Raw genomic sequence first — 25778 nt, forward strand, 5'->3', positions numbered from 1 at the left:
TATAGTATATTTTTTTCCAACTGATTACTGAATTATAGTAGTACTATAACCACCACTCGGTGAACACGCATTTTATTTGTCCTTCTGACTCACTATAATTGTTTACTAAAGTTATCTGTGGAATATTCATACATCTATGTCAGGTGTCTGACGTTTCATCTTTAAACACTAACGAAAGCATAATCTATGGCGCAGAGCTTTTACCACAGGCTTTTAATAAACCGAATAAAAATACTCAAGACTTGGCCTAAAGGTCTAGATACCAGGCCATAAACTCCCAAAAAAAAAAAAAAAAAACCACAGGCTTTTATTTAGAAATAAGATTTAACTTGCATTTTAGATCGATTTTTGTATTTATTCCTTAAAACGAAAGGATATTATTTTTATGGTATTTGCAGAAATTGAAAATATATAAACTTATTTATAATTTGCCCTATCACATCAGTTTGATACAGAATGCCGGAAATTGACTTAAATAATGTTTTGTGTGTATCGTGTTTGTGTATAGGAAGAAGATTACAAAGACTAAGTGAAAGTTTAAATAAGTTTTATATGGATGCTCTATACGAAATACCGGTAAGTTTATAAGCGTATACGTACCTAGAATTAACATCATTTTGTTAAATACACTTAACATAATTTTATAAGTACTACACTTTTATACATCCCTTACCTACTGTCTGCCTACTAATATTTTGCTTATAGGTAGATATATAAATATTTTGTATCTTATGTGACATAGAACTTTGTGGACGATAATACTGAATAAACTGCTCTTTAGTTATTTTAAAAACATTGAGAAGCTATGTGATTACCAATTAAACAAATAAGTAAATTGAATATACTTATGTTGATTTTATTATTGCAGCTGTCCAATGTAGACTGTATAGATCCAGTTGTGTGTTGGGAGTGTGAAGCAATTTTAAAGAAATGTCTCTCCTTCCGTGAGCAAGTAAAGGATTCATATAGAATTCTGCAAACTTACACAGTAGAGGTAACTCCATTTAAATTTTGCTACAATTTATGTTGCCTCTTTTTTGGAAAAATTAATGATCATAGCTTTCTTACTTGCATTTTAATGTAATTTTTTGAAAAATTGTTCTTATTTTACCTAATAAAAAAAACTTTTTTGCAGAACCTAAATGAATGTCTACTTAGTGATGTGTCTCGTCCACCAAGATTAATTATTCATAGCAATGATTCAGTTAACATAAACCCATTTAACGAAGTTAAAGTTGAATTTGAAACAGGTAGCCAATTTTTTAAATTCATTTTTATTTGTTGATTAAATTTAAGAAATATTTGAAGGAAGTTTTTTATAATGTCAATGGAGTATCTAAAGAAGAGAGTAAGCTAATCTATCTCTTTTTAAAGGGATATATCCCTGAGTTTGAGTGAGAGAGTTATATGGATATTGGATGCCATACCCATAACTGTTTTACTGATAATTATCTAATAAAATTTATAGGCAAGGTAGGGTGTAGGTATAGGTGCCCTCTGCCATTCAAACCTGAGGGCTGTGTTTGTTGGGCTACAAAATCTAAAAATGTAATTTGACAGACTTATAAGCAGAATGAGATATATTTCATTTTATTAACAACTATTTAAAAATAGAAATAAATAAAAAAATAATAATATTTTAATCTTTTAGATATATTAAAAACTGACACAGATTACCAATTATCAGATACAGATGACATAAATAATGATGAGATACAGACAGTTTTGTGTGATATTAAAAATGAATTTGTAAGTATTTGTTTTTAAAGTTTGTGGTATATGTCTTTTTATACATGCAAATTTAATATGTGGATTCTTTTTACATTAAAAATCTTTTTAACACTAGGTTTCAATAAAAATATTTTATATTCTTATTTACATTGCTTTACTTTACTTGGACCATTTTTTTAGGTGTCAACAGAAGATGAGAAAGACAGTCTTACGATGAAAAATTTTGCTGACATAAAAGATGAAAAAACTGGTAAGTTTTATATTTAAAAGTCGGTATTTCATTATAATGAATTTGCTTATTTAAGCCAATTTACCAATGAAACAAATACTCAATAGAATCTTTCACAACTATATCACACGCTAGAGATGGAATGTTCATCACTTATATTGTTAAATCGTATTTTATAAATTTTCTTAATATTGTTTTTTAATTGCTTTATTATTAATTACAGACTTCGATTCACTAGTAGAAAAGAGAGATATGAAACAGAATAACAAGAGAAAGTTAAACCGAGAAAGAGATAAAGGGAGAAGCAAAATTAAGGCAAGATACAACAAAGGTTTTTAATAAAAAATAATACTTATCTTTTTTAACTAGTTTAGGTTGAAGAATTTGTGACAATGCTTGTTTATAAATTTAATATTCAACATTTTTTTTTATTAACACTACACACACACTAGTGTCCTCCACTTTCTTTTTTTTTTGATTGAAGTGTGATGCTATATACATTCTTCAATACAGAGAGTATCCACTATTTTATCAATATATTGAAGATCTCTCAGACTTTGGTTGTCTTATTCACATCATAAATCAATATTTTGCTAAGCTCAAAACTCAAAGATGGACCATTCTGAGTAATTTATTAAAGTAATTTTTAGGACTGAAAAGAGTTTTATGTAGAGAAAATTTTAAAACAGGCTAGGTAAAAAAATTATATTGAGGCAAAACGAAGGTTGCGTACAGCTAGTATGGCATAAAATCTTTGTTTCCTTTATGCAAACCTTGTCTGAAAAAAATGATGAAGAAGCGCTTACATACATTTCACTTATTTAAGTATAGATAAGTTAAATTTTACTACAGTTTTTTAATAACAGGAAAGACTTAATGTATAATTTGTATATTGTTCCAGGCTGATTCAAACAAATATCCAACTTATAAAACCTTACCGAGACAAGTTATACATAGAAAGGATCAAGTTCAAAGGTACAGTCTCAAGTCGTTGGAAAAACCTGCATCATGAATACACCCCACATACACACTCTCACGTACACAGTACACACCCTCACGTACACACTCTTACGTACACACTTAGTAAAATCTATTTAATATAATATTTTTCAATTTATTAATCAATTTTTATTGATTTTTTCTCGCCTATGTTTCGTAAATGTTTCAACCTTTTTGTTAATATAATGTTTTACACCTATGTCTATGTTTTCAGTATCTTTGTTACCTATATATTATTTTAGTTAGCAGCTGTACGTAGAGGCGCAACATATTTCCATATACATCAAAATAGACGTCAATAAATTATCGAATTTGCAGAACACCAGAGCTTAAACCTCACAAGAAAAGGGTTCAATGTGGCGAATGTGATAAAACATTTAGTCATCGTGCTGGTCTGATGAATCATCGCATGTAAGTACAATTAAAAATGCTTCTAAAAACAATTTGAAACAATCTTCCAACCACCACAATAACATTAAGTCATTCGCGTAATCAACGATCCGACGTCTTGGGATGGGCATTACACCTAGATATATCCGGCCCCCTACCCTCTGGATACAAGCGAGGATGGGTGGCATGGGGGCTATTACGTCCTGGGTCCTAACTTCCAATAGCGATACAGTCAGTCATCTCAATAATTGGATTTTGTGCGCGATCCTAATGTTGCGATATCAAATATCAGATATTGAGAGAAACTACTTTGAACTTTGCATGGAAACATGTCGGATCGGTATCGCTATTGGAAGTCATAAAGTAAGGCCGCTGTATATATACAATGTAACTATGATCACTCCGATTCGTGGTTATAATTTTTTCTTTCTTCACATTAAAATAAGGTTTTCTGAAGGAAGGTTGGAAGGATGTATATGAAAAGGAATATACTATATGTATGATTTTATCTAAAGTTTTACTGACCTTTATTTTTATTTATTTAAATTTTTCTGTAAACAATCTCTCTTGTAAGTAGGCCTGTCTCTTTTAAAAATAAAGATAAACGTTTTATTTGTAATATTTGTTACAGAACGGTGCACGAAGCTCAAAATGAATTCCCATGCAAAGTGTGCAAAAAGGTGTTCAGGTGGAAGACAAGTTTAAAACGACATCTGGAGAAACACGCGGCTAATACTGTAACTAGAAATTTCTACTCTTTACATAATTAAAATATATATATTTTTTTTACAAAAATTTACTTGAATTTTGACTTTTTTGATTTTGATCCTTGAAAAAGTTTTTGACGTCCGGAAGTCGACACCATGGTTCGTAGCCTATAACGTCAATCATTTTGTGGGCAATAAAAGATTAAATGCTACGTATTTTTTATGTATAGATTCACTAATAAATAAATGTATGTATAGACTCAGATTTTCAGACTCGTATTGAATTGTGCCCGGCCAAAAAGCTTTGCAATCTCTGACATGTCAAAAAATGACAGCTGTCAGAATTCTAGGAATTAAACATCAGAGTATAGTTCCATGGGCTGTCAAACCGTTTATTCTGTATGAAATTTGACATATTTGACGATTTGAAAGCTTAGTGTTAGAATTAAATTAACCGCCACCTATGAAACTCCTTCAACATATAAGTGGTGGAGGTGGTATAAGGGCGTTGCCGACTTTTACTCATAAAGATAATTGAAATAACAGATTTTGGTCTCTGTTTTAGCAAACTCCTGAAGCATTTTGTTCGCTATGTGGTATCGGGTTTGGGAGTGTAGCATCACTACAGCGACATCTTAGAAACAGTTTGAAACACGTGACGCCGGATCAACTTAAGTGAGTTACATATTAAAACCATTGATTTTAGGTCTGGGCTATAGATTTCTGTATGTTAATATAATTTTTACTTTTTATGCATATTTATTCACAAATATTGTATACTTTTTATCATATTAACAAGATTACTGTGGAACTATAACGACGTAAGTGTACAGAAAAGATAATTTAGCACTGCAGCGACCTCAAATTCCAAGACGGTTCTATTTCCTCACAAACTCTATAGAGCATTTTGTATGAAAAATATTCCTTTTTATAATATAATATACTTCGCTTAGTATCAGAAGCAACTGAATTTTGTTTATAACATAGACAATAGACATGAAAAATAAAATATGTTTATTATGGAACATAAGATAGAGGTATCACTTATTCCACGTCATCAAATTTGAATCTGTAGGCATCCCTACTCATCAGCAAAGAAGACAGAGGGTGTAGGCCGAGAGAAAAAGCCGGAGTAAAAAACTCTCAGTACTCTTTTGATATGTGATCGGTGATCTTATGATAATATAATAAAATGAAACGTGTCACTAGGTGACGCTAGTTTATATAAATTCATTTTGATAATTACAACAGTTTTTAATCAGAATGTTTGTGAAAATTTATTTCAGATTCATATGCGATCATTGTAAGCGTCGTTTCGCAGACAAAACGAAATTGCGAGATCATATAGAAGACAAACATTTACACAGAACATATAAATGTTATATATGTGATAAGGTAAGCGATTGTTTTTAACATATATAAAAAAAAACGACGTGTTAACGGTGGACGGATTTTTTCAAAATATTTTGGTTCGTTACTTAGGGTGAGATCTATAGTGCGCACTTGGACTTTGCTCAGACTTTACTTACGAAAAACACTAAGGTTAAACTATGATTTAGTATATTTATAGACATTTTAACGGTGAGATTAAGCTAAGCTCAAGCTAAGACAAAAATTGATGTTTCATTTCATGCAATACCTTCTTTATTATCCTTTAAAAAAGTAAGGAATGGTTATAGTTAAGTCTGAGCAAAGTCTAAGTGCGCTCTATAGATCTCACCCTTAGACCCAAAAAGTCGACGGCGTGTGTCAGGCACTGGAGGCTGATCACCTACTTGCTTATTAGATTTAAAAATGATTATGAAACAGATTCAGAAATCTGAGGCCAAGACCTAAAGAGGTTGTAGCGCCACTGATTTAAAAATTTTTTTTTAAATTCAAATGAAAAATTCAATTCGTGGTATGTCTCCTTAGTTTTTAGAAATATAGTATTTATTTATTTATTTATGCTTTATTACCTTATACACAAACATACACATAACAAAAATACAAAAAAAAAACATGTTACAAAAGTTATAAGGCAACGGGCGGCCTTATCGCTAAAAAGCGATTTCTTCCAGGCAACCCTAATGTGGAACAATGAAAAAGAAACACCTACAGAGGGTAGAGTACAAGAATTGCAAAAATAGGGTTATGAAGAATAATAATACAGTAATTAATTTTCAGCCGTCAAAAAACCGGGTTGGATTGGAACAACACATCCGTAACGTGCATAAGGGAAGACCAAACAATAAAATGTGTCATCATTGTGGAAAGGGATTTCCGGTGAGTCTTTTATGTTTGTAATACGAGGCGTGGGATCCGGTCATAGAAACTGTTGCATGAAAAGTTCGTAGAAAAACTTTTGTTTTTTTATATAATTAGATTTGATTATTCAATATAATTGGTTTCGAGAGCGATACAAAGATTTTAGTCACAAAATTTTTATAGTACAACAATCCCGGGGAATACGGTGGAATAAATTTATTACGATTGAACAGCTTCAATCACTGCTCAGAAACATCAATTCGTTCTTGTTTTGGTCGATTGTGAGCTCGCGCGGCACCCAATTTGAACAGAGCTTTCGCATATTCAAAAATTCATCCCGAACAACACGTTCCTTTGATATCTGTAGGGTCTCAGCTATCTTAATCAAAATTCAAAAATTCAAAAATCATAAATTCAAAAACCATTTATTCACGTAAGTAACACAATGTACACTTGTGATTCGTCATTAAAGAAATACATATTAATGCTTCTAATTTTACATTTACTGCCAATTCTCAAATCAAGGGCGTAGAACGGAAGAGAAGAACTGGCAATAAACTCTCCGCCACTCTTTTTAATCGCCATGGTTTTTTTTTACACAACGTTTGTAAGGAGTCTCAACTTCATCACACACAAAGAGGCGTTATCCAAAAGCCTCTTTGTGTAGCTTTTAGAGCTGCAAGCTTCTTGTGTCCACATCTACTACAGTAATCGCCATATAGTGTCTTCGTGTAACCAGAGTTTACACATCAGACACTGAATCCAGTCCGCCGTGGACTTGGTACTTGCATAGTCATCGAAACATTCTCTGCATTGAGTATTTTCTTTATCAGATTCAGTCTGGTCAGAATCTGATTCATCGAGCTCTTGTTCACTTTCAGAGCTAAACCTCGGTCTTTTAACTACTTTCTACTTAGCTTTCTTACTAACTTTTAACTTAGCTTTCTTAGAGTTAATATGTTCTTCTGAATTTAAAACGGCAGCACCTTGCTTGCCTCTTTTGTATAATGGAACAGGAATTTTCGGGATAGGTGAACATTCGTTAAGATATTTACTTGGAGTTATGACTTCTACAGTTTCAACATTATGATTCTGAGAAAGTATGGACGGACTGACATTTCCTTCTAAGGGAATAATAATTGCGTCCGCTGCAAGATCTTCGTGTAGTAAGAACCCGAAATCAGGCTCCCGCTCCCTATTGATAGTTGACGACGATGTACCAGGCTGGGGCTCCACATAATATGAATTCACATCAGCATTAGCGTTAAGTTCTCTTGCTACTGGTTGGTCTTAAGCAAGGTTTCCTTCATCTACATTTTGAAAGCTGTTATCAGAGCTGTCGGGAATAGCAGAAGGATTGTACGGGAAAATACCACATGCACGAAACCCATTCACAGCACTAGAAGAGATAGCAGCGCGAGCCCATGCGTTACCTATTAATTTTCCAGCAATGTATCGATTTATTTTTCGATCTTTGTGACTCAACATCCAGTTTTTAGTTACTGAAGCGAAGTACTCCGGTCAAGCGGTTGTAAAGCCTGTGTAGTGTGGCTTGGCAAACAGAACAATATGATGTCATTTTCTTGTGCTAATTCTAGTAAATCAATAGCAGTAGTGTGAGATGAATGCCCGTCAAGTATAAGCAAAACCTTACCCTGTTTTATTGGCACGAACTGTTCTTTCAGCCACTTTTGAAAGAGTTCTGAGTTGACGTAGGCAGATTTTTTGTTCATGTACACGTTGGCTCCGGGCGGAAGACCCTCTTGGAACTCTGGTCTTTTATTGCCCCCCTTGATAATGACCACCGGAGGAACATAGTTGCCAACAGCGTTACAGCAAGCTATAATTGACATTGTCTCACCTTTTTCGCTAGAAGTGATGGAATTTACTACTTTGGCACCTTTAGTAGCAATAACTTTACCAGGATTATTGTTCATTTGAACTCCAGTATCGTCAGTATTATAAATTCGATCAGGTTTATCGATCAAATCATTTTCAGTTAGTATTTTCAGCAACAATTCAAACATTTTGTTTACTTCATCTCGATTTAATCCTTGAGCCCTTGCAATAGACAAACCTTCTGCCTGGCGAATACTGAGTTCTGGGTGTCGTTCAAGAAATGATTTGAGCCAGTGCTGACCAGCCATACGTGTCTCTTTGTTAAAAGGATTTTCCAAACCCAGTTTCTCGGCAAATTCAAAAGCGAGTCTTCTTACATCCTGTCGTGTTGTGGGAAATCCTGCCTTTTCTAATTTTTGTATGTGCGCTACGAGACGTTTCTCGTTGTCAAAGTCCAGTGTGGGATGTTTTCCTGAAAAAGAAGAAATTAATAGGTACAGAAAAAAAAAGAGGATTCAAAACGGACAAGTATGAAAAAACAAACTAAGAAGACGGTGAATTAAATTTGATTAGGGCAATTAATTCCTCTATTACTTACCCAAAGTAAGTTTTTCACAGCTTTTTTTAGCATATCGCCTCCTCAAAGTTCGAGATGGAATACCATAACGACGAGAGATTTCATTTATACCGACTTGGCCTTTATCCATTTCCCCAAAAGCTTTGCAAAGGGCTTCTTCAGACCAAGCAGCACGAACGGGGTTTCGTCCCTATTTTCCTTTTATATTTTCGCGGCATTTTGTCTAAAATATAAAATGAAATTAGGTGATACGCTGCATTACTTTTTACAAGTACAGTGAAGTACGACATGTAAAGGAACAGCTCATAAATAAACTGGAAAGTCAATTTTCCTACTAAGTTGCATATTAACTAGATAGGTACGTTATTTTAAAAAATCTTACCTATAGCCTAAGTACCTGTGAATAAGTCATAGAGGATATATGCCTCTAAGGCCGTCTATACTCATTCAATAGTGGGGCCTCTATCCTTTTTAGTAGGGATAGACGATAGATAGAGATTTCGTAATTTTATAAACACACCATAAATATAAATGATACATACTATTTAAATAACAATACACACTTAAAACTTACCTTCGAAAATGAAAGTTCTGAACACGTCAAAATTTCACTGTCACAAGAATCATGCAAGCGCGATAAAATTTTGCAACGTATTTTTAACTCAAGCGGCGACACGTGCAGTCCTGTCGAAGCGCGTGCGCGGACTGAGCTGTGGGGGCGAGATCTGTCCGAGGAACTCGGTACTAGAGCGTGAATTTGGTTTTAAATTCTCTTTTTTTAAGGTGCGGTGTCTATCCTCCAAGGGCGTCTATCCCACTTTTACCCTAGTCCCTAAAAAGAAACGGTGGTAGGCCATCAGAACCAGCCGAACGCTTAGGTTTAAGGCGCTCTAGTGCTTCACTCACTTCCCGCAAGGTGAAATCATATCAGTGAACACGGGCGCTGCTCGTCCCATATGCTGCCGCCGCATTCACATCGAGTTGTGGTGTCTCGGTACTGTAAACACTTTTGAAGAACTGGGCAAATTCGTTAGGACTGTCCTCCTCCGTTAAATTTATTCCATCTGTTACAATACCTTCCCTTTTCAATGGTCGTGTGTTATCCTTATATATTGCCAAAAAGACCTTTGATCAATCGAAATGAAATTTATATGCACTTTCTATGTTATTTTTTACATCCTTTCTACATTTAGAAAACTCCTGCTAATCACACGTCTGCGTTTTGGTTTTTTGTATCGTTTGTGGAGTCGAGCTTTCTTTTTGATCAGGTCAATTAAGTCCTTGGTATACCATGCTGGATATTTATATCTTGAATTTATGTTCACCGTCAAGAGAGTCATCCAAAATATCATAAATCACAGTGTAAAAATATACAACCCTCTCATCCACGTCGCTCAAGCTGAACAGCGTACCCCAGTCTACTGATAACAAACGCGTGTATAATATATGATAATCTGCTTTATAAAAGTTCCATTTTGACCAGTCATTAATAATTCCAATTTGTGCACTAGAATATGATTGTGCCACCCCGGTCGTAGAGGACACTACAGAGCATACATTGGGAATAAGGCGCAAGCTCACCGCCAGTGGTGGGTGTTGCACGTCTAACGGCACTGACGAACCGTCAAACAAATCATAGCTCGATACATCCAAATTGTTTTTGAACTGATTTAATTTTGTGCGCAGTCCTCTGACATTTTGGTAGTATAATCTAATTTCTTTAATTTTTTTTACTTTTTTTGGCTGAGTTACGAAACCAAATCCATTCACTAAACGCGGCATTAATCGGCCATATTTCCGACTGATTTAAAATATCGAAACAGGCTTGCGATACGCTTATAATGAAAGATGCGTACTGCGCTCCGTTTTATGTTTGATTTTGTCAACTTTTATTTCTGCATTCAAACTACCACACACGTTTTCTACGTGACTTTTGACATCCTCCACACTAGTGACCGGATGCAAGCGCCAAACATGCAAGAACTTTGTGTGCTCAATACCATTGATAGAAAAACCATCTGTGTTTTTTCCTAATCCTTCTACGTTTGTCTTGCTGCGAACGAAGCCCTTCTTACGTCCTGTCACCCGATTTTCTTGCTGCTTATCATTCTCTCGCTGCTGTGGCGCAGATGTTGATGGGGAGGGGGTTTTAACCGCGGCTGAGGAACAGCAGACGCGGTGGAACGCGAGCTTTTGGACGACCCCAATGTCTGTTTTCTTTTTTTCATAGTTTTTTTTACCGTATTTATAGATAGAACGTTCGAATTTTGACTTTCTTCATCTCTGGAGAAAAACTATTGGCCTGTCTCGAATTAATATTTCCTTCTAATGTAGTACATTTTTTTTAAATTTTAATATAATTTCTTCTATGTATATAGAACTTTGAACCGGCATTTCTACCTCCGGCTCTTCTAGCAGAGTAACTCTTTCTTCCACTTCGGATAACCTTACCCGAAATTTAGATAATTCATTCCTTAGAAGTTCTATATCATCTTGACTACTATCGTGGGGTTTCGGCGTGTGCTGACTTTGGCTGATCAGATACTTTTTTATTTTTTCCCTTTTTGTCCCTAGTACAAATCCATTTTTTTGGATCTGAACCCTGCACATTTCACCCCATCTATTGTGCTGTTAAAAAACTTGCTGCAGACTTCAGAATCTGAATCATCGGAGCTTTCAGTTACACTATCATCGGAGCTATCACTTTCATCGCTACAAATATAATCGTCTTCATTATCAAAAGATTTGTTCATAGAATCAAATAGCACACTCTTAACTTGCGTTGGAGTTGAGTCTCCAAGAAACCATGTAGGTTTTTTTTTCTGGACTGAACTTGATACAGTAGTCCGACTTAGTGGCATTTAACCACATCGAATTAACAAAGATTGTCGGCAACAATTTTTGTTTCAAAGATTTCCAGCATGATGGAATGTGCGTTGAGTCTAAACCTTTAATTATTTTCATACATTTTTCATTATTTTGTATAATGAATACAAAAAATCTTATTAATTTAGGCAAAGCATACACGATCAGGAAGTAGGACCGCGACAAAATATTTTTTATTGTATATATAGTCTTGAGTATTGGCGCCCTGTGGTAAGATTTCTAGATGTTCGAATGGCAGTAATGCATGCCTTCCAGCTTCGGTTTTTGGAGTCTTATTATGAAGCGAATTTTGTAGACCTCTGACTATTGGTATAGTACACGATAGCGTCGGATACGTTTCGCCAGACAGCACGGACGTTACTTTTTCCATGGGCTGTAAAAGAGCAACACAGTTTTCTATTATCAGCCAGTCCTCTGCGTTTAAGCTTGGTGGAGGTGACGTAAGCAGAGGTAATGTTGCTGATACTGAACTTTGGTTCTCAACAATCTCTGCAACATATAAAAACTTGAATTCCACCTCGTCTGTGCGTATTGTTTTAGTTTTATTACATCTAAATTCATTTTTTTCAACAATTTTTCAACAATTTGTAGGGGTTTTTTTTTACTTCCAGGAGCTATTCTGAACCAAATAAAGTCAACAAAACAAATAACAGAAACTAATAAAACTGCAACAAAACAATAAACAACGAACAAAGTAACAATAACAAAAAATTTAACAAAACAAATAAGTGAGCTGGCTTTTTATCTCAAAACTCTCTCATAAGAACGTCAGATATGAAACCAACAACGGTTCGCTCGGAGTTGTTCGGGCCTCGCGAGTCGCGAGATACCCGCGTGCCCCGCAGCCCACCACTGAACACACGCCGCGCGCACTCTCCGAGTCAACTCGGTTTGCAGATATTTTAACTCGCCTACGGCCTGACCCGAGTTACTCGAGTTAGATAACTCGTGTTGCCCATCGCTAATTGTTGTACTTTAATTTCAACCAAGTTTCTAGGATCTTGTTTTTCTGTGCAAAATATTTGTTTTGGCATGTTAAAATAAACTTTTTGAGTACAACAAACTCTTAAACATTAAATTTTGGTAGTTCAATCAGACTCTTCGCTGTCAGTACGATTTTTAACAGTTTTTTTAGAAGCTCAAATTTCAATTTTTCTACATATAACCAGTCTTTGTGCTTCTTTTCATTAAACTTTAGTTTTTCACTCGCAACATCTCTTTTAACTTCTTTAACTCCATTTCTTTTTCTTTAATTTTTAAATATTTTGTCATATTTTCATCGCTTGCCTTCTGGTTTTCTTGAACTTTATCTATAATTTCCATACTTTGAATTCGTTGCTGGTTTCTTGCAGTTTTTTTAACGTCTGCAACCGGAGTTGATTTCAGTTTTGGTGACTCATCAACTAGTGGTAGATTCTTTTCGCTGGGTGGATCATCTATTTTAATTTTTTTACTCTTACTAATGTGCTTTGATCCGGTTATGTCATGGTTTCTTTTTTTTTCATCAGTCGTAAGTATCGAAGAAGAAAGTGTACGTGGAGTGGAAACGTTTTTCTCTTTATGAAAAATTACTTCGAATTGCTCATAATATTCAAAAGTGATATGAGCTCTTCCACTCTTATTGTTGTTGTCAATACACTCCTTATATTTGTTATATAAGCGATTAAATTTCCATTTAACCTGATCTGCTGTTACCTGTACAACCGTAAATTAATGCTGATAATTTATAATGAAGACTAATCAACACACTATCATGAGTTTAATACACCTTCAGCATTAATGATATTAAGTACTTTTACCTGTATACATAAATCTTTTAACCCTTCAGATATTTTCTAATGTACAGTCTATAAATTATTGTTTATGATCTCCAAAAGCATGCATCACTGAGTTTGAAACTACCACCTTTCGCATGCTCATACTTTTTTGGTCCGTCAATTGTTTCCTGAGGTCTTTACTGTATTTCAGATCTTTTGTGATAGCACGTATTTTTTACACATATTTCGTAACAAGTGGTTACGACGTTGTATTTTCTGTACCACTGATTAGGATACGGATTGGCTATCAAAATGTTAGCGTAAGTTGAGGCTCCGTCTGCTGCTAACCTGGATTGATCCATCGTAGTTTTTGTAGCAAACATGTTGTTTTGCCTCTACTCCTTTTTTTGCTTTCGCACACATACTAAACAGTATTTGTTATTAAATCGACATACAGAACCTCTTAAAGAAAACACTTTTTTAACGGATTGAAGCTATGTATTATTATAAATTCATAATTGACTGAAGACAAAATGTGTTGAATGTCAAAGATACAGAACCTCTCCAAATTTTCTTCCTATTATGTCTGCTGCTCCAGAAAGTGCTTTGTAGTTATCGCCATATGATCTAGCAGACCAACAACAACGGCACGAACGTCTACTAAAGGAATGCCATTTTTTACTCAGCCTTCTATAATAGAAGCTGTTCCAAGTATTTGAAATTACTGGGATTTTCAAATATCATACGATGCGGTTGCATGATTTCGACGCTCAGAGATACGCTTGTTCATCGAAGAGAGAGATACCTTTTCTAATACTACTGCCACTTGAACTGAATAATTGTGAAAGGAAAGTTTCTATTCTAAGTGCATATTGGCTGACGGGTTCATTGGTTAACTGATTACACTCTTGCAAGTCTGTGAGTAAATGTGTGTAATGTTTTCTTTCGCTAAATTGAGTTTTAAGAAATTCTTTAAGTTGGGGCCTGGTTAAAAATTCTTTTATGGAACATGCTGTGTCTGCTTTTCCCTCTAATTGACATAAGATGAATTTAAATAAATTCCTTTTGATTTTCTGAAGCTAATTCGTAAGCATTGTTACAGTTTGATAAGAATGAATTTAATTTGTTTCTGGAACCATCGAATGGTTTAATGTATTTAAGTAGAATTGATAACTCTAACTCGGTTTTATTTTGTAATGTTGTAGGTGAAGGTTTCCTTTTTTGATCTGGTGATAGGCCCAATAGGGGGAAGGAGAGCGTTATCATCTTCTGTGTCAGTGATGCAGACTTCGGGTTTGGTACCACCCGGGCTTAGTGTTCGGCCTTCCATTTTTTACGTTTTATATTACAGGTATACACAAAATATAATAACCACAGAACTTACAAAAACAAAATAGAAAAAATTACAATTTAAGATAAATGTGACCAAAGACTTACAGAATATTTAATATCTTGAGAATGGATAATGTAAACATCCCGTCGAGGTCGTTGCTGTAGCTGATTGTCGGCTCTCGATGTTGATGAGATGAGTTGATATCGATTTATGGTTGGTGTAGCTTTTAAGGGTACTTGAATATGGTTGAGTTGTTTGCAGAAATATTTATATAGTCCTTTTCTTAAGAATTTATTTTTCCAATACCTCCAGAGTATGTGTATATAATCCTCCTCTTGCGTGTATGAAGTGGTGTTGCTTTTATATTAATGGGCACTTGCACTTTTCCACTTTTTTTAAAACTTTTCACACGCGTAACTTTAGAGACGAACCGAGGATTATTTAAAATCCCTTTGCGCTGCCACAAATTGTTTTAACTGAATTGACATAAGATGAATTTAAATAAAATTTCCTTTTGATTTTCTGAAGCTAATTCGTAAGCATTGTTACAGTTTGATAGGAATGAATTTAATTTGTTTCTGGAAACATCGAATGGTTTAATGAATTTAAGTAGAATTGATAACTCTAATTCGGTTTTATTTTGTAATGTTGTAGGTGAAGGTTTCTTTTTTGATCTGGTGATAGGCCCAATAGGGGGAAGGAGAGCGTTTTCATCTTCTGTGTCAGTGATGCAGACTTCGGGTTTGGTACCACCCGGGCTTAGTGTTCGGCCTTCCATTTTTTACGTTATATATTACAGGTATACACAAAATATAATAACCACAGAACTTACAAAAACAAAATAGAAAAAATAACAATTTAAGATAAATGTGACCAAAGACTTACATAATATTTAATATCTTGAGAATGGATAATGTAAACATCCCGTCGAGGTTGTTGCTGTAGCTGATTGTCGGCTCTCGATGTTGATGAGATGAGTTGATATCGATTAATGGTTGTTGTAGCTTTTAAGGGCACTTGAATATGGTTGAGTTGTTTGCAGATATATTTATATATTCCTTTTCTTAAGAATTTATTTTTCCGATACCTCCAGAGTATCTGTATATAATCCTCCTCTTGCGTGTATGAAGTGGTGTTGCTTTTATATTAATGGGCACTTGCACTTTTCCACTTTTTTAAAACTTTTCACACGCGTAACTTTAGAGACGAACCGAGGATTATTTAAAATCCCTTTGCGCTGCCACCAATTGTTTTAACTGAATTTGAATATAGCTTTTTTAAAAAAACAAATTTTGGATTTGGAGCAACCGTCTTCGATAAGGAGTAGGAAACAACTAACTAGGGTTTGAGCAGATATTGATTACATAGGAAACAAAGTGTTTATGTTGCCGAAAAGAAACAATGAAGTCAGCTCTAAGGCTAACAGAATAAGGGTGTAACAGTACGCTTCTCTGGAACGTAGTATACCTTAATTGATTTCAGGAAATCTGTAATTCGAAATTGACACTCTTCGCTATTTTCATACAAATAAGCAAAAACATCCTACATGGCATTAGCGGCCTTCACACGTGCAGTTCGGAATGGCATTTCTGGAACTGCGCACCAATCTGCAGATAAATCTGTGCAGACTAGACCGCGCGCTGATCTGTGCTTCTACTTTACGCTTAAATTGTAATAACAGTTTGAACTGCGGTTCAAACTGTCTATTTCGCTTTCCTGCAGATAAAACTGTACGTATAAATGCTTTTCGAGAGTTTAGATCGCAGTATGGAATGGCGCGTGGAATGTCGACCAATTTGAAAAGTTTTCTTTCAGTTTTAACCGGTACAGTAGAAATGGATACACGTCTAGTGATCGCGTTAGCTGGTTTCGTGGTTGGTTTTAATAATCTAAAAAGGAGACGTGTATGGGTTAAGAAATATAGACGAAAATTTGGACATTTACCCATGTTAAAAGAAATACGAGAAAACTATCCAGAAGATTTTAAAAATTACCTAAGGATGGACGGCGATAATTTTGATTGCTTATTGGAACTTATCCGTCACAGAATTACTAAGCAAGATACAGTTATGAGAAAATGCATAACACCAGAAGAACGTCTTTCCGCAACATTAAGATATCTGGCAACTGGACGTTCATTTGAAGATTTAAATTACGGTTTGTATAAGCCGACTTATTTTTAACTTGCCATAAACATGGATGTTCCCGATATTTATAAAACCTGTCACTGCTTCCACGCTCCAAACTGCCATTTTGAAATAATTGTCATCCACACGAGGTACCCACATAAAACTGTACAAACGTTCGAACACACCAATGCGCCGCATCGAACTGTCAAACCACCACGCGCTTGTCGCGTCTACACGGACGGATTGGACGGCAGATCGGAATGGCGCGGGCTGTTTCCTACGGTTCGAACTGTACGTGTGAAGGCCGCTATTGTCAATGTTATTCTTGCCTTCGTCATGCTTTTTTTCGTCACTCCATTTTTTGGAGTACAATTGCTTACTACAATCCTTGTAGTAAATAATACAATCATCATCCAATACCCGAGCTTCAACATTAACTAAACTGGAAACATTAGCAATGCGATGCCTCGTCATCCGAATATTTCAGAACAAGATCCAAAATGCTTTTTTTTGTACCTTCATGGCGCACATGACATATCTTTTTTGGAAGGCTGTGCCGCAAATTACTCTGATCCTGGAATACCTCGCCGCAATTAAAGCAATAATTGTATGAGAAATCAAAATCAGTATCTAGATTTTCCGATACTGAAGACGATGAACTGCTACTACTGAGACGACGAACTACATTATCTGTTCGACCATCACTATAATAATGATATCAGGGAATATGAAGAGTTACTTCAGAAACACTTTGCAAAAATAATTCATTGTCCAAATCCTTTTTAAATCTTGCTCGTTCAAGCAAAGTTTTAACTCCCCTAGCTTTTACAGTTCGGACTTTAATGTCCCCAAGAGGTTTTTACATATAAAGCAATCACTCATGATTCATGCTTAAAAGTCACTTAGACATAATTGTAGGCAAAGCAAATTGCTACAAAATGTGTCTTTACAAATTTTATGTACGATGGATAGTTGAGGATATAGCCAAAAACGACAAGGGCGCCGACCCCACAAACTTGAAGTTAACCTTGTATTAACCCTCCCCCACCCCCTTACTAAAAATTGCGTCCTCTATCAAATGTTCAGCAAATGTAACTTTCAATGGACTAATACTATATCTGAGAAAGTAATAGTACGACACTTGTCGAATTTATACACGTTTTTGAAGTTTAGAACTTGTGACGGCTATTGCATTTGGTTTAACGTACTTTTATTTGAAATGTAAGCAAAGTGAAATAAAAAAAGTGCGAAAAGTAGTCATCAATATCTCTTTTTTATTTTTTATTTCCTTTACTGGTCTTCCAGTAAGTTCAGCAAGACGAATCCATGCATCTGCTTGTTTCTTCTTATCTTTATGATTTGCATCTTTCGGATTCCAGATGCATGGTTCCATTTGGTAATGTTCCAGAAACGAAAGACTCCTCATTCGACCAGCAACTCATTTTTTATTTATTTTTTGTAAAATCAAGCAAGCGTGTACTCACCGCGAGATCACAATGGCTACTAAACGCGGACCAACCAGTGTTGCGAACTCGATCTCTTAGGTAGGTGCTAAATGACATCTCAAATAGTGCTAGATTGATAAAAAATATCAAAAATAGTGCTATTTTTTTAGACATGAAAAAAAAAGATATAATTAATTTAATTTTAGTTTAATATGATAATAATTATTTAAAACTACATCCAATCATCTTCACTATCGTCTGTCTCTACTGCTGATTCTGCTTCTCGTTGTACTGACGCTTAAGCCGCCGTGGAAGTGGAAGGTTCTTCGCTGTCAGACTTTTTCAATTTAAATGAGTACATATCTTTTTTGCCAATTTTTTTAAGAACTTCTTGGGGAATTTCATATGTATGGCAATTTTTATTTAAGTTATTGAGCCCTTCGGATATGAAGAAGTGAATTCAAAGTGTCCAAATTCATTTTATTCCTCAGTTTATTTTTTAAAATGTTCATTGAACTGAACACCCTCTCAACATCGGCGTTAGAATGCGGCAATAATAGTAATATAAATTCCAATGAAAGTAGTTCATTATAGGGATTTTCGTTGTTCTTTATATTCAGATACCTCTACCCAAAACTTCAATGTGTCAGTTACATTTTCTCATTTATTATTGTTAATACTTTTCCATTGGTTAACTATTTTATCAATGGTTTCTGGATTCTGCCCAAAGTGCTCTGCCAACTTTATAACCTCGACGATGCTAACCTTTGTTCGATTTTAAAGCCTGTGTGTCACTCATCACATTCATATCTTTAAGAATTTTTAACATTCTCAGGAAGCCGTTGTTGCAATTATTTTATTAGTTTTACTGTAAAATCGATGCAACGTTTTCTTAATATCCGTTTTTCCGAATCTGTGAAGTCTTCGACGGCGTTTTCAAAGCTGTAGCCGAGGTATGGCGACGGGTCCAAGTAATTTACCACATTTCCTTCAAAAATATCGAAGGAAGGACGTCTTCCCGGGATCATAACTTGGTCACAAAGTGATTCCAGCAATTTGATCAAAGTTTGTATCAGCTTTGTTGGATATCAGTATTTTCGCCTTCAAACGCTTTTAGCGCAGATTGTACTTGACCAAGTATTGATTTGATGTACATTAAATAAAATTTATTTTGAGGATCCTTGTACGAATTGTGTAACAGTTCAGCTGTATAACAGTTGTTTTTGGTTCGGGCAATCTCAAAAAATAGTTTCAGCTCTTGCCATTAATCAAGAATTCTTTGCAACTGGTTCAATTGAGAGCCATCTAGTAGCACATTTCTGTAAAATTTTTAATATAAGTTTCTCTTAGGATAAATTCAATATTCCGCGGAATTGTTTCTTCGGACGCGTGAGCAACAGCCAATTGAAGCGAGTGACAAACACATTTGACTAAAATCAGATGTTTCAAACCGTACTCTTCTTTTAAAATTTTATAAACTCCTTTATTAATTCCGATCATAACACTGGCATTATCGGTGCCCAGTCCCACAAAATTTTCAATCTTCAAGCCCATCTCATCCTGCACTGTTTTAATAATGGCAGTTACAATACCGCTAGCATCGCACGTCTCTAATTGGCTCAACGCTAAAAACGTAGACGTTATTTTCTTCATTGAAGAACTGAAATACCTTATAACAATACTTAGGTACTTGTGTACAGCTATGTCCGTCGAGTCATCAATTATTAGACTATATTTACTGTCACCAATATCCTGTTTCAAAATTGATATAACATGTGGCGCCAGAAAATTTTTAATAATTTCACCACACTTTGTACGATGAAGTTTTAATTCGCAAACTGTTTTTGAGTCTGCGAAAGCTTTTGCACACAGTGAGCTAAGGTGGTCTATGGGTAAAACTGCAGTGTGTTCAGCCACAAACATTGACAGAAGAGCCTCAGCACGATATACTTCTAGTTTCTCAGATGTATCAACTTTTTCTATAGAAAGTATTGCCTGGCCCGAGGAAAACGGTTTAAGTTTTTCTTTGTGTTTTTTTGATTCCAAATGCCGCTTAATTTCAAATATTCTCGCATTAAATTCTGATTACAAAAAACTAAACAAACAAAACAAAAATCTAAACAAAACATATAATCTAATATTTATGAACAAACGAATCTATCTCTATTACAAACTAATGAATTTGGGATTTTCCTCGATTAATGACTCAAGAATAATCCGGCATTATGATGTCGTCATCACTCTCCTCCACCTGTTCTGTTTCGTACAAGTTACGAATCGTCCTAACACTCCTTTCAGCTAAAGCCTTCCTCGGGTACATTTTATTTTTAGTTATACGGCTGTATTCTTTGGTTGAGGGTTGAAAACGAATACAATTTCGTTGAACGCGTTGCTTTGCCAAAAGGATGCCACTGACGGTGAGAGTGACTAATTTGTTCCTTTTTTTGTTTTGATTTAATTGACTTGACTGAACTGAATAGCCTTTCACAGTCAGCGTTAGCATGGTGCAGTGAAATCACGTCGAGGGCAAAATAGAAAGTTTTTTGAACGTCAAATTTGTCTTTGGCGTCGATCTCCAGGCAGGTCAAAAAAAGGTAATTGTCGCCACTCGTCATCAATACCCAAGGTATTGGGACTATGATATCGACTAATGAATGTTCAAGCAAGTTAGAGCTTTGTGGATGGCACGTTGCCGAAATAACGTCGTTGGTGCCCTTCGTCAAAGTCAAGATCGACGCAAAGAGACAGCCCAAAAGATCGGCCTTCTCCTTCGTTGTGTAAGCCAGCGAGTCATCCTTCCTGTGCAGCGGAGGAATGGACGGCTGACAGAAATTCCCTTGGACAGCTTTGGCCATAGACCAGAAGGCTCGAGTCGAAGGGAGGCAGGCCATTCTTTCGACAAATCTGGCAATGTGCTTTGACTTCGCCCTAGAATAAAAACTTATTAAAATCGCTCACTTATTCTCTGCTTCTTATTAAACTAGCTGACCGGGCAAAGGTTGTTTTGCCATGTATATTATTTCTGGGAAAGATTTTTTTAGTTCAATAAAAATAACTATCTACAATAATAAAACAATAGGGATTGATCGTAGACGGGTGAAAATTAGGGGTTGTATGTATTTTTGTATCATTATGGCTGAGACAAATATAACCATAGCCCTTAGTCCCCGGCAGACCTTAAGTGGTCAGAGGGTGCGAAGAATCTCCGGGTCAGTCATTAAGATAGCAACTTGGAACGTCCGCATTTTATACGAAGATGGAAAATTGGATAATCTTTTACAGGAAATGAATAGAATGGATTTGGATATACTCGGCATAAGTGACTTAAGACGGTATGGAAATGGGACATGAAACATCTGGTGATGCTACAATATACTACTCTGGTAGCAGCGACATACAATATCATAGATGTGGAGTTGCCGTGCTTATTAAGAAAAATATAGAAACTCTAGTTAAGAACTTTCTTCCTCTTTCAGACCGAGTAATGTTATTACAACTAGAAGCCAAACCATTTAACATCAACATCGTTCAAGTATATGCACCGACAGCAGACAAAAGTGAGGAATTGAACGAGACTTTTTACAACGACTTAGATGCAGCTCTGAAATTAACAAAACCTAACGAGCTATCAATCGTGACAGAGAAGAGAAGAAGATTTCAACTCCAAGATCGGTCAAGGTGCTGTCTCGGATATTATTGGAAGGTTTGGTCTCGGCTCTCGTTATGACAGGGGTGAAAGACTAGTACAATTCTGCCAGGAACACGATTTTGTTGTTGCGAATACTTTCTTCAAATTACCACCACGTAAGCTCTATACTTGGCAATCGCCAGCACATAAGCCGGACAGGATTGTGCGTAACCAGATTGATTACTTGTTGATAAACAAAAGGCATAGAAATAGCATTAAATCGGCTAAAACATACCCTGGTGCAGATATAGGTTCTGACCACAATCCAGTCGTGGCAATAGTCTCAGTAAAATTGAAGAAAGTTTGCCGTCATCCTCAATCCAGAAAAAATGATTTTGACAAGTTGAGGGACGTCGAGTCTAGGAAACAACTACACGGAACAATAAATGAAGAAATGCGTTAGTTGAATCATAATGATAATCACGGTCCTGTTAATACAGAACAAATGTGGCAACTTCTTAAATCTTCTATTATTAAGACCAGCAACGAAATATTGGTGACAGCTCCACGAGTAAAAAAGACCAAATGGATTACCAATGAAATCTTAGACTTGATGGAAAAAGACGTGAAAACAAAAGAGATAAAGAAAAATACGATGCGCTAAAGATCCTCACACGAAAAAAGATAAGACAGGCAAAGGAATCTTGGTATGGGGAGTTATGTTCAGAAATTGAGGAATTGGATAGGAAGTATGACAGCTGTCGGAGCTGATAATATACCAACAGAGATTATAAATCAAATTGAGGAATGTAACTTAGATTATATCACAACCCTTTTTAATGGTATATACGACTCAGGAACCATTCCTTCTGACTGGCTTAAGTCAACATTTATCACTATTCCGAAAACAAAGAATCCCAAAAAATGCAACGACTATCGGACTATCTCACTTATGAGCCATGTTTTGAAACTCTTTCTGAAAGTGATACATAATAGGATATACTCTAAATGTGAATCAACACTATCCTGCACCCAATTTGGCTTTCGAAGCGGTTTAGGAACGAGAGACGCTCTCTTTGGCTATCAAGTGTTGATACAGAGATGCTTGGACATGAACAGGGATCTTTTCGTCTGTTTTGTCGATTATGAGAAGGCTTTTGATAATGTACGACATGGTAAAATGATGGAAATACTCTAGAGAATTGGCTTAGATTATAAAGATTGCTGTTTCATTAAAAACCTATATTGGAAGCAAAGTGCTAATATAAGGGTAAACAGCAAACATTCTTCATATATCGAGATTCAGAAAGGTGTGCGTCAAGGTTGCATTTTATCACCTTTGCTATTTAACTTGTATGCCGATGCAATATTTTCAGAAGCCCTAGATAATTGTCAACATGGCATAGTAATTAATGGCGAACTGCTGAATAACTTGAGATACGCTGATGACACGATTTTAATCGCAGAGCCTCGATGGTCTACAGAATCTAGTCAATTCAGTTGCCGCCGTGAGTTCTGAATTTGGTATTAGCATCAATGCAAAAAAGTCAAAATATATGACAATAAGCCGAACACCTGAGCTTTTCACGCAACATATATACCTCAACAATCAAACCTTGGAACGTGTCTCGAAAATACGATGTCTAGGCACAGTGATTGATGAAAAGGGTGACCACAGCATCGAAATCCGCTGCAGGATTGAACAAGCTCGGAACGCCTTTTCAAAACTAAAAAAGTACTTTGTGACAAAAGCCTAAATTTACAGCTTAGAACTCGCATTGCGCGATATTACGTCTTCTCTGTGCTGCTCTAGTAGAATCTTGGACGCTGACAGAGACTATGTCCAAAAAATTGGAAGCGTTTAAGATCTGGGTTCTTCGACGTATGCTTAAAATATCTTGGACAGACCGCATACGAAATACAACCGTGCTGGACAGAATGCAAAAGAACAAAGAAGTGCTTATGACGGTTAAGAAAAGGAAACTTGAGTTTTTCGGACACGTTTTACGCAACTCCAAAAAATATGAGCTCCTTCAACTAATCAAAAAAGTGGCAGGTAGAAGGAGATTTGGCCGCAGACGCACGTCCTGGTTGAAAAACTTGAGACAATGGTTTGGTCAAAGCACCAAGTCATTGTTTAGAAGCGCGGCATCCAAAATTAAAATAGCCATGATGATCGCCAACCTTCGCAAGGAGATGGCACTATAAGAAGAAGAAGATGTATTTTTGTACGCTGTATCATAAAAAAAATAAAAACAATTTTTTTTCGGGGTGGACACCCCGTATCACTTAGGGGGTTGAAAGATAGATAGTAGCCGATTCTCAGACTTACTGAACATGCATTAAAATTTTCATAAGGATCGGCCGAGCCGTTTCGGAGGAGTATGGGAACGTACATTGTGACACGAGAATTTTATATATTAGAAATGAAATGAAATGAAATAGTTTATTCTTGCAAGTAGGACTATATAAATCACTTTTACAATGTCATCCTAAACTAGATGAAGTCGACATTTCCTAACTGACTGCCCTGAGAAGAAATGTCGAAACAAACTCGGGGGTCTTAGTCTCTTTTATAGTCCAGATAATACAATAATAAATTAATAAATTGGTGTAAACAAATGCAGAGTATTTACTGGACTGGTCTTTGGAAGAAAGAACCAGATCGATCTGAGCAAGCCTGTGCCAGCAGACGGCTAGCATTAGTAATTAGATAATTAACACTTATTACCAATTGTTAAAGACATAAAACGCATTTATTTTACAGACAAAAGTCCAGCTCGAATCCCACATCCGAACACACACAGGCGAGAGGCCATTTATCTGCGAATATTGTCCTACGACCTTCTCACAACAATCGAACTTGTATAAGCATCATCGGCAGGTAAGTCTTTTCGTCTATTCTAGAATATCAAATTTTAACGTAGTTTTGAGACCTGTCATACGTATAAAAATGCACTTGTACTGGATGCAATCTAACCTAGGGTTAGACGACACTACTATGGGAAACTCAATCACGTATTACATAAAATCATTTATTTATAAAAAACAATCATAACAGATGCACATATTACATAGACTAAATTCAAAATGGCGACGCCAAGTTTTTAAGGTGGGTTAGGTTACTAAATTTAACTTTTCAAAATGATAAGGAATATTAGGAACATTTTTCATGCGATTATTTTCATTTTGTTATTCCTCTCTAATATATCTGCCCTATATGAAGGGACGGTACTTCATTTTTATATTTAAATATTGTTGTGTTTACCAGGTCCATCAAAGTATAAGGATAAGAAAAAAGAAATTACCCGCAATGAAGAAAAATGATCACGAAAGCACTGAAGATCCCGTCTTGCCCATAGCCGTTATACAATACATGGCACTACCAGACAATGTGTTCACTGTATGAAATTAAAACTACCCTCATTATATAAGTGGTCACTTATTACACCAGTGTTACACACAATAGTCTGCAAAAACAATTGTTACCACTATGTGGAAGCAGCTGTCCACAGAAGTATAGTAATGCGACTTTATGTCCTTCAAGAAAAGAGCGTACCAATTCTTAAAAAGCCGGCAACGCACTTGCGAGCCTTCTGACAGTGTAGGCGGCGGTATCACTTCACATTAAATATCCTGCCCATTTGCCACATGTTTAAAAAAATTACACTAAAATCCTCAGGACAGTTCTCAATGGCGTTTAAAATAATATATAGAAGTAAATTATGTATTTGTAAAAATATAAATTAAACGTTTTGATAAAAATATAAAACTTTTTTTAAACAATAAATACATTGTTTATGAATATCCTACCAAGATGTAAAATATTTTGTTTAGTTTTAATAACATTCACAGGTAAACAGTATGAAGTTAGAGTTTAA

The 25778-nt window shown here is 35.5% G+C and overlaps 2 protein-coding genes across 3 annotated transcripts; one reads left to right on the top strand and one right to left on the bottom strand.

Moving 5' to 3' along the window:
• The first annotated feature begins 302 nt into the window (after window positions 1-302).
• Window positions 303-25624, top strand: LOC125061336 (histone-lysine N-methyltransferase PRDM9-like). 2 transcript variants are annotated; one of them, XM_047666727.1, is made up of 15 exons: window positions 303-576; window positions 869-994; window positions 1136-1250; window positions 1652-1749; window positions 1912-1981; window positions 2184-2275; window positions 2862-2935; window positions 3278-3370; window positions 3981-4086; window positions 4622-4731; window positions 5343-5451; window positions 6223-6321; window positions 24665-24781; window positions 25169-25325; window positions 25393-25624. In XM_047666727.1, exons 1-14 carry the CDS (start codon window positions 457-459, stop codon window positions 25304-25306), a joined length of 1467 nt encoding a protein of 488 aa, XP_047522683.1. In that variant the 5' UTR covers window positions 303-456; the 3' UTR covers window positions 25307-25325; window positions 25393-25624. The 2 variants fall into 2 exon arrangements, with proteins under 2 accessions (XP_047522683.1, XP_047522682.1); XM_047666726.1 differs by lacking the exon at window positions 25393-25624 and having other exon boundaries at window positions 25169-25328.
• LOC125061337 (jerky protein homolog-like) lies at window positions 6827-9189 on the bottom strand. The gene is made up of 2 exons (XM_047666728.1): window positions 8741-9189; window positions 6827-8614 (listed from the first exon to the last, which is right to left on the bottom strand). The coding sequence occupies exons 1-2, from the start codon at window positions 8847-8849 to the stop codon at window positions 7803-7805; spliced, it is 921 nt and encodes a 306-aa protein (XP_047522684.1). The 5' UTR covers window positions 8850-9189; the 3' UTR covers window positions 6827-7802.
• Window positions 25625-25778: the final 154 nt, after the last annotated feature.

Source organism: Pieris napi, chromosome 23 (genome assembly GCF_905475465.1).
Source record: "Pieris napi chromosome 23, ilPieNapi1.2, whole genome shotgun sequence".
Taxonomy (NCBI): Eukaryota; Metazoa; Arthropoda; class Insecta; order Lepidoptera; family Pieridae; genus Pieris; species Pieris napi.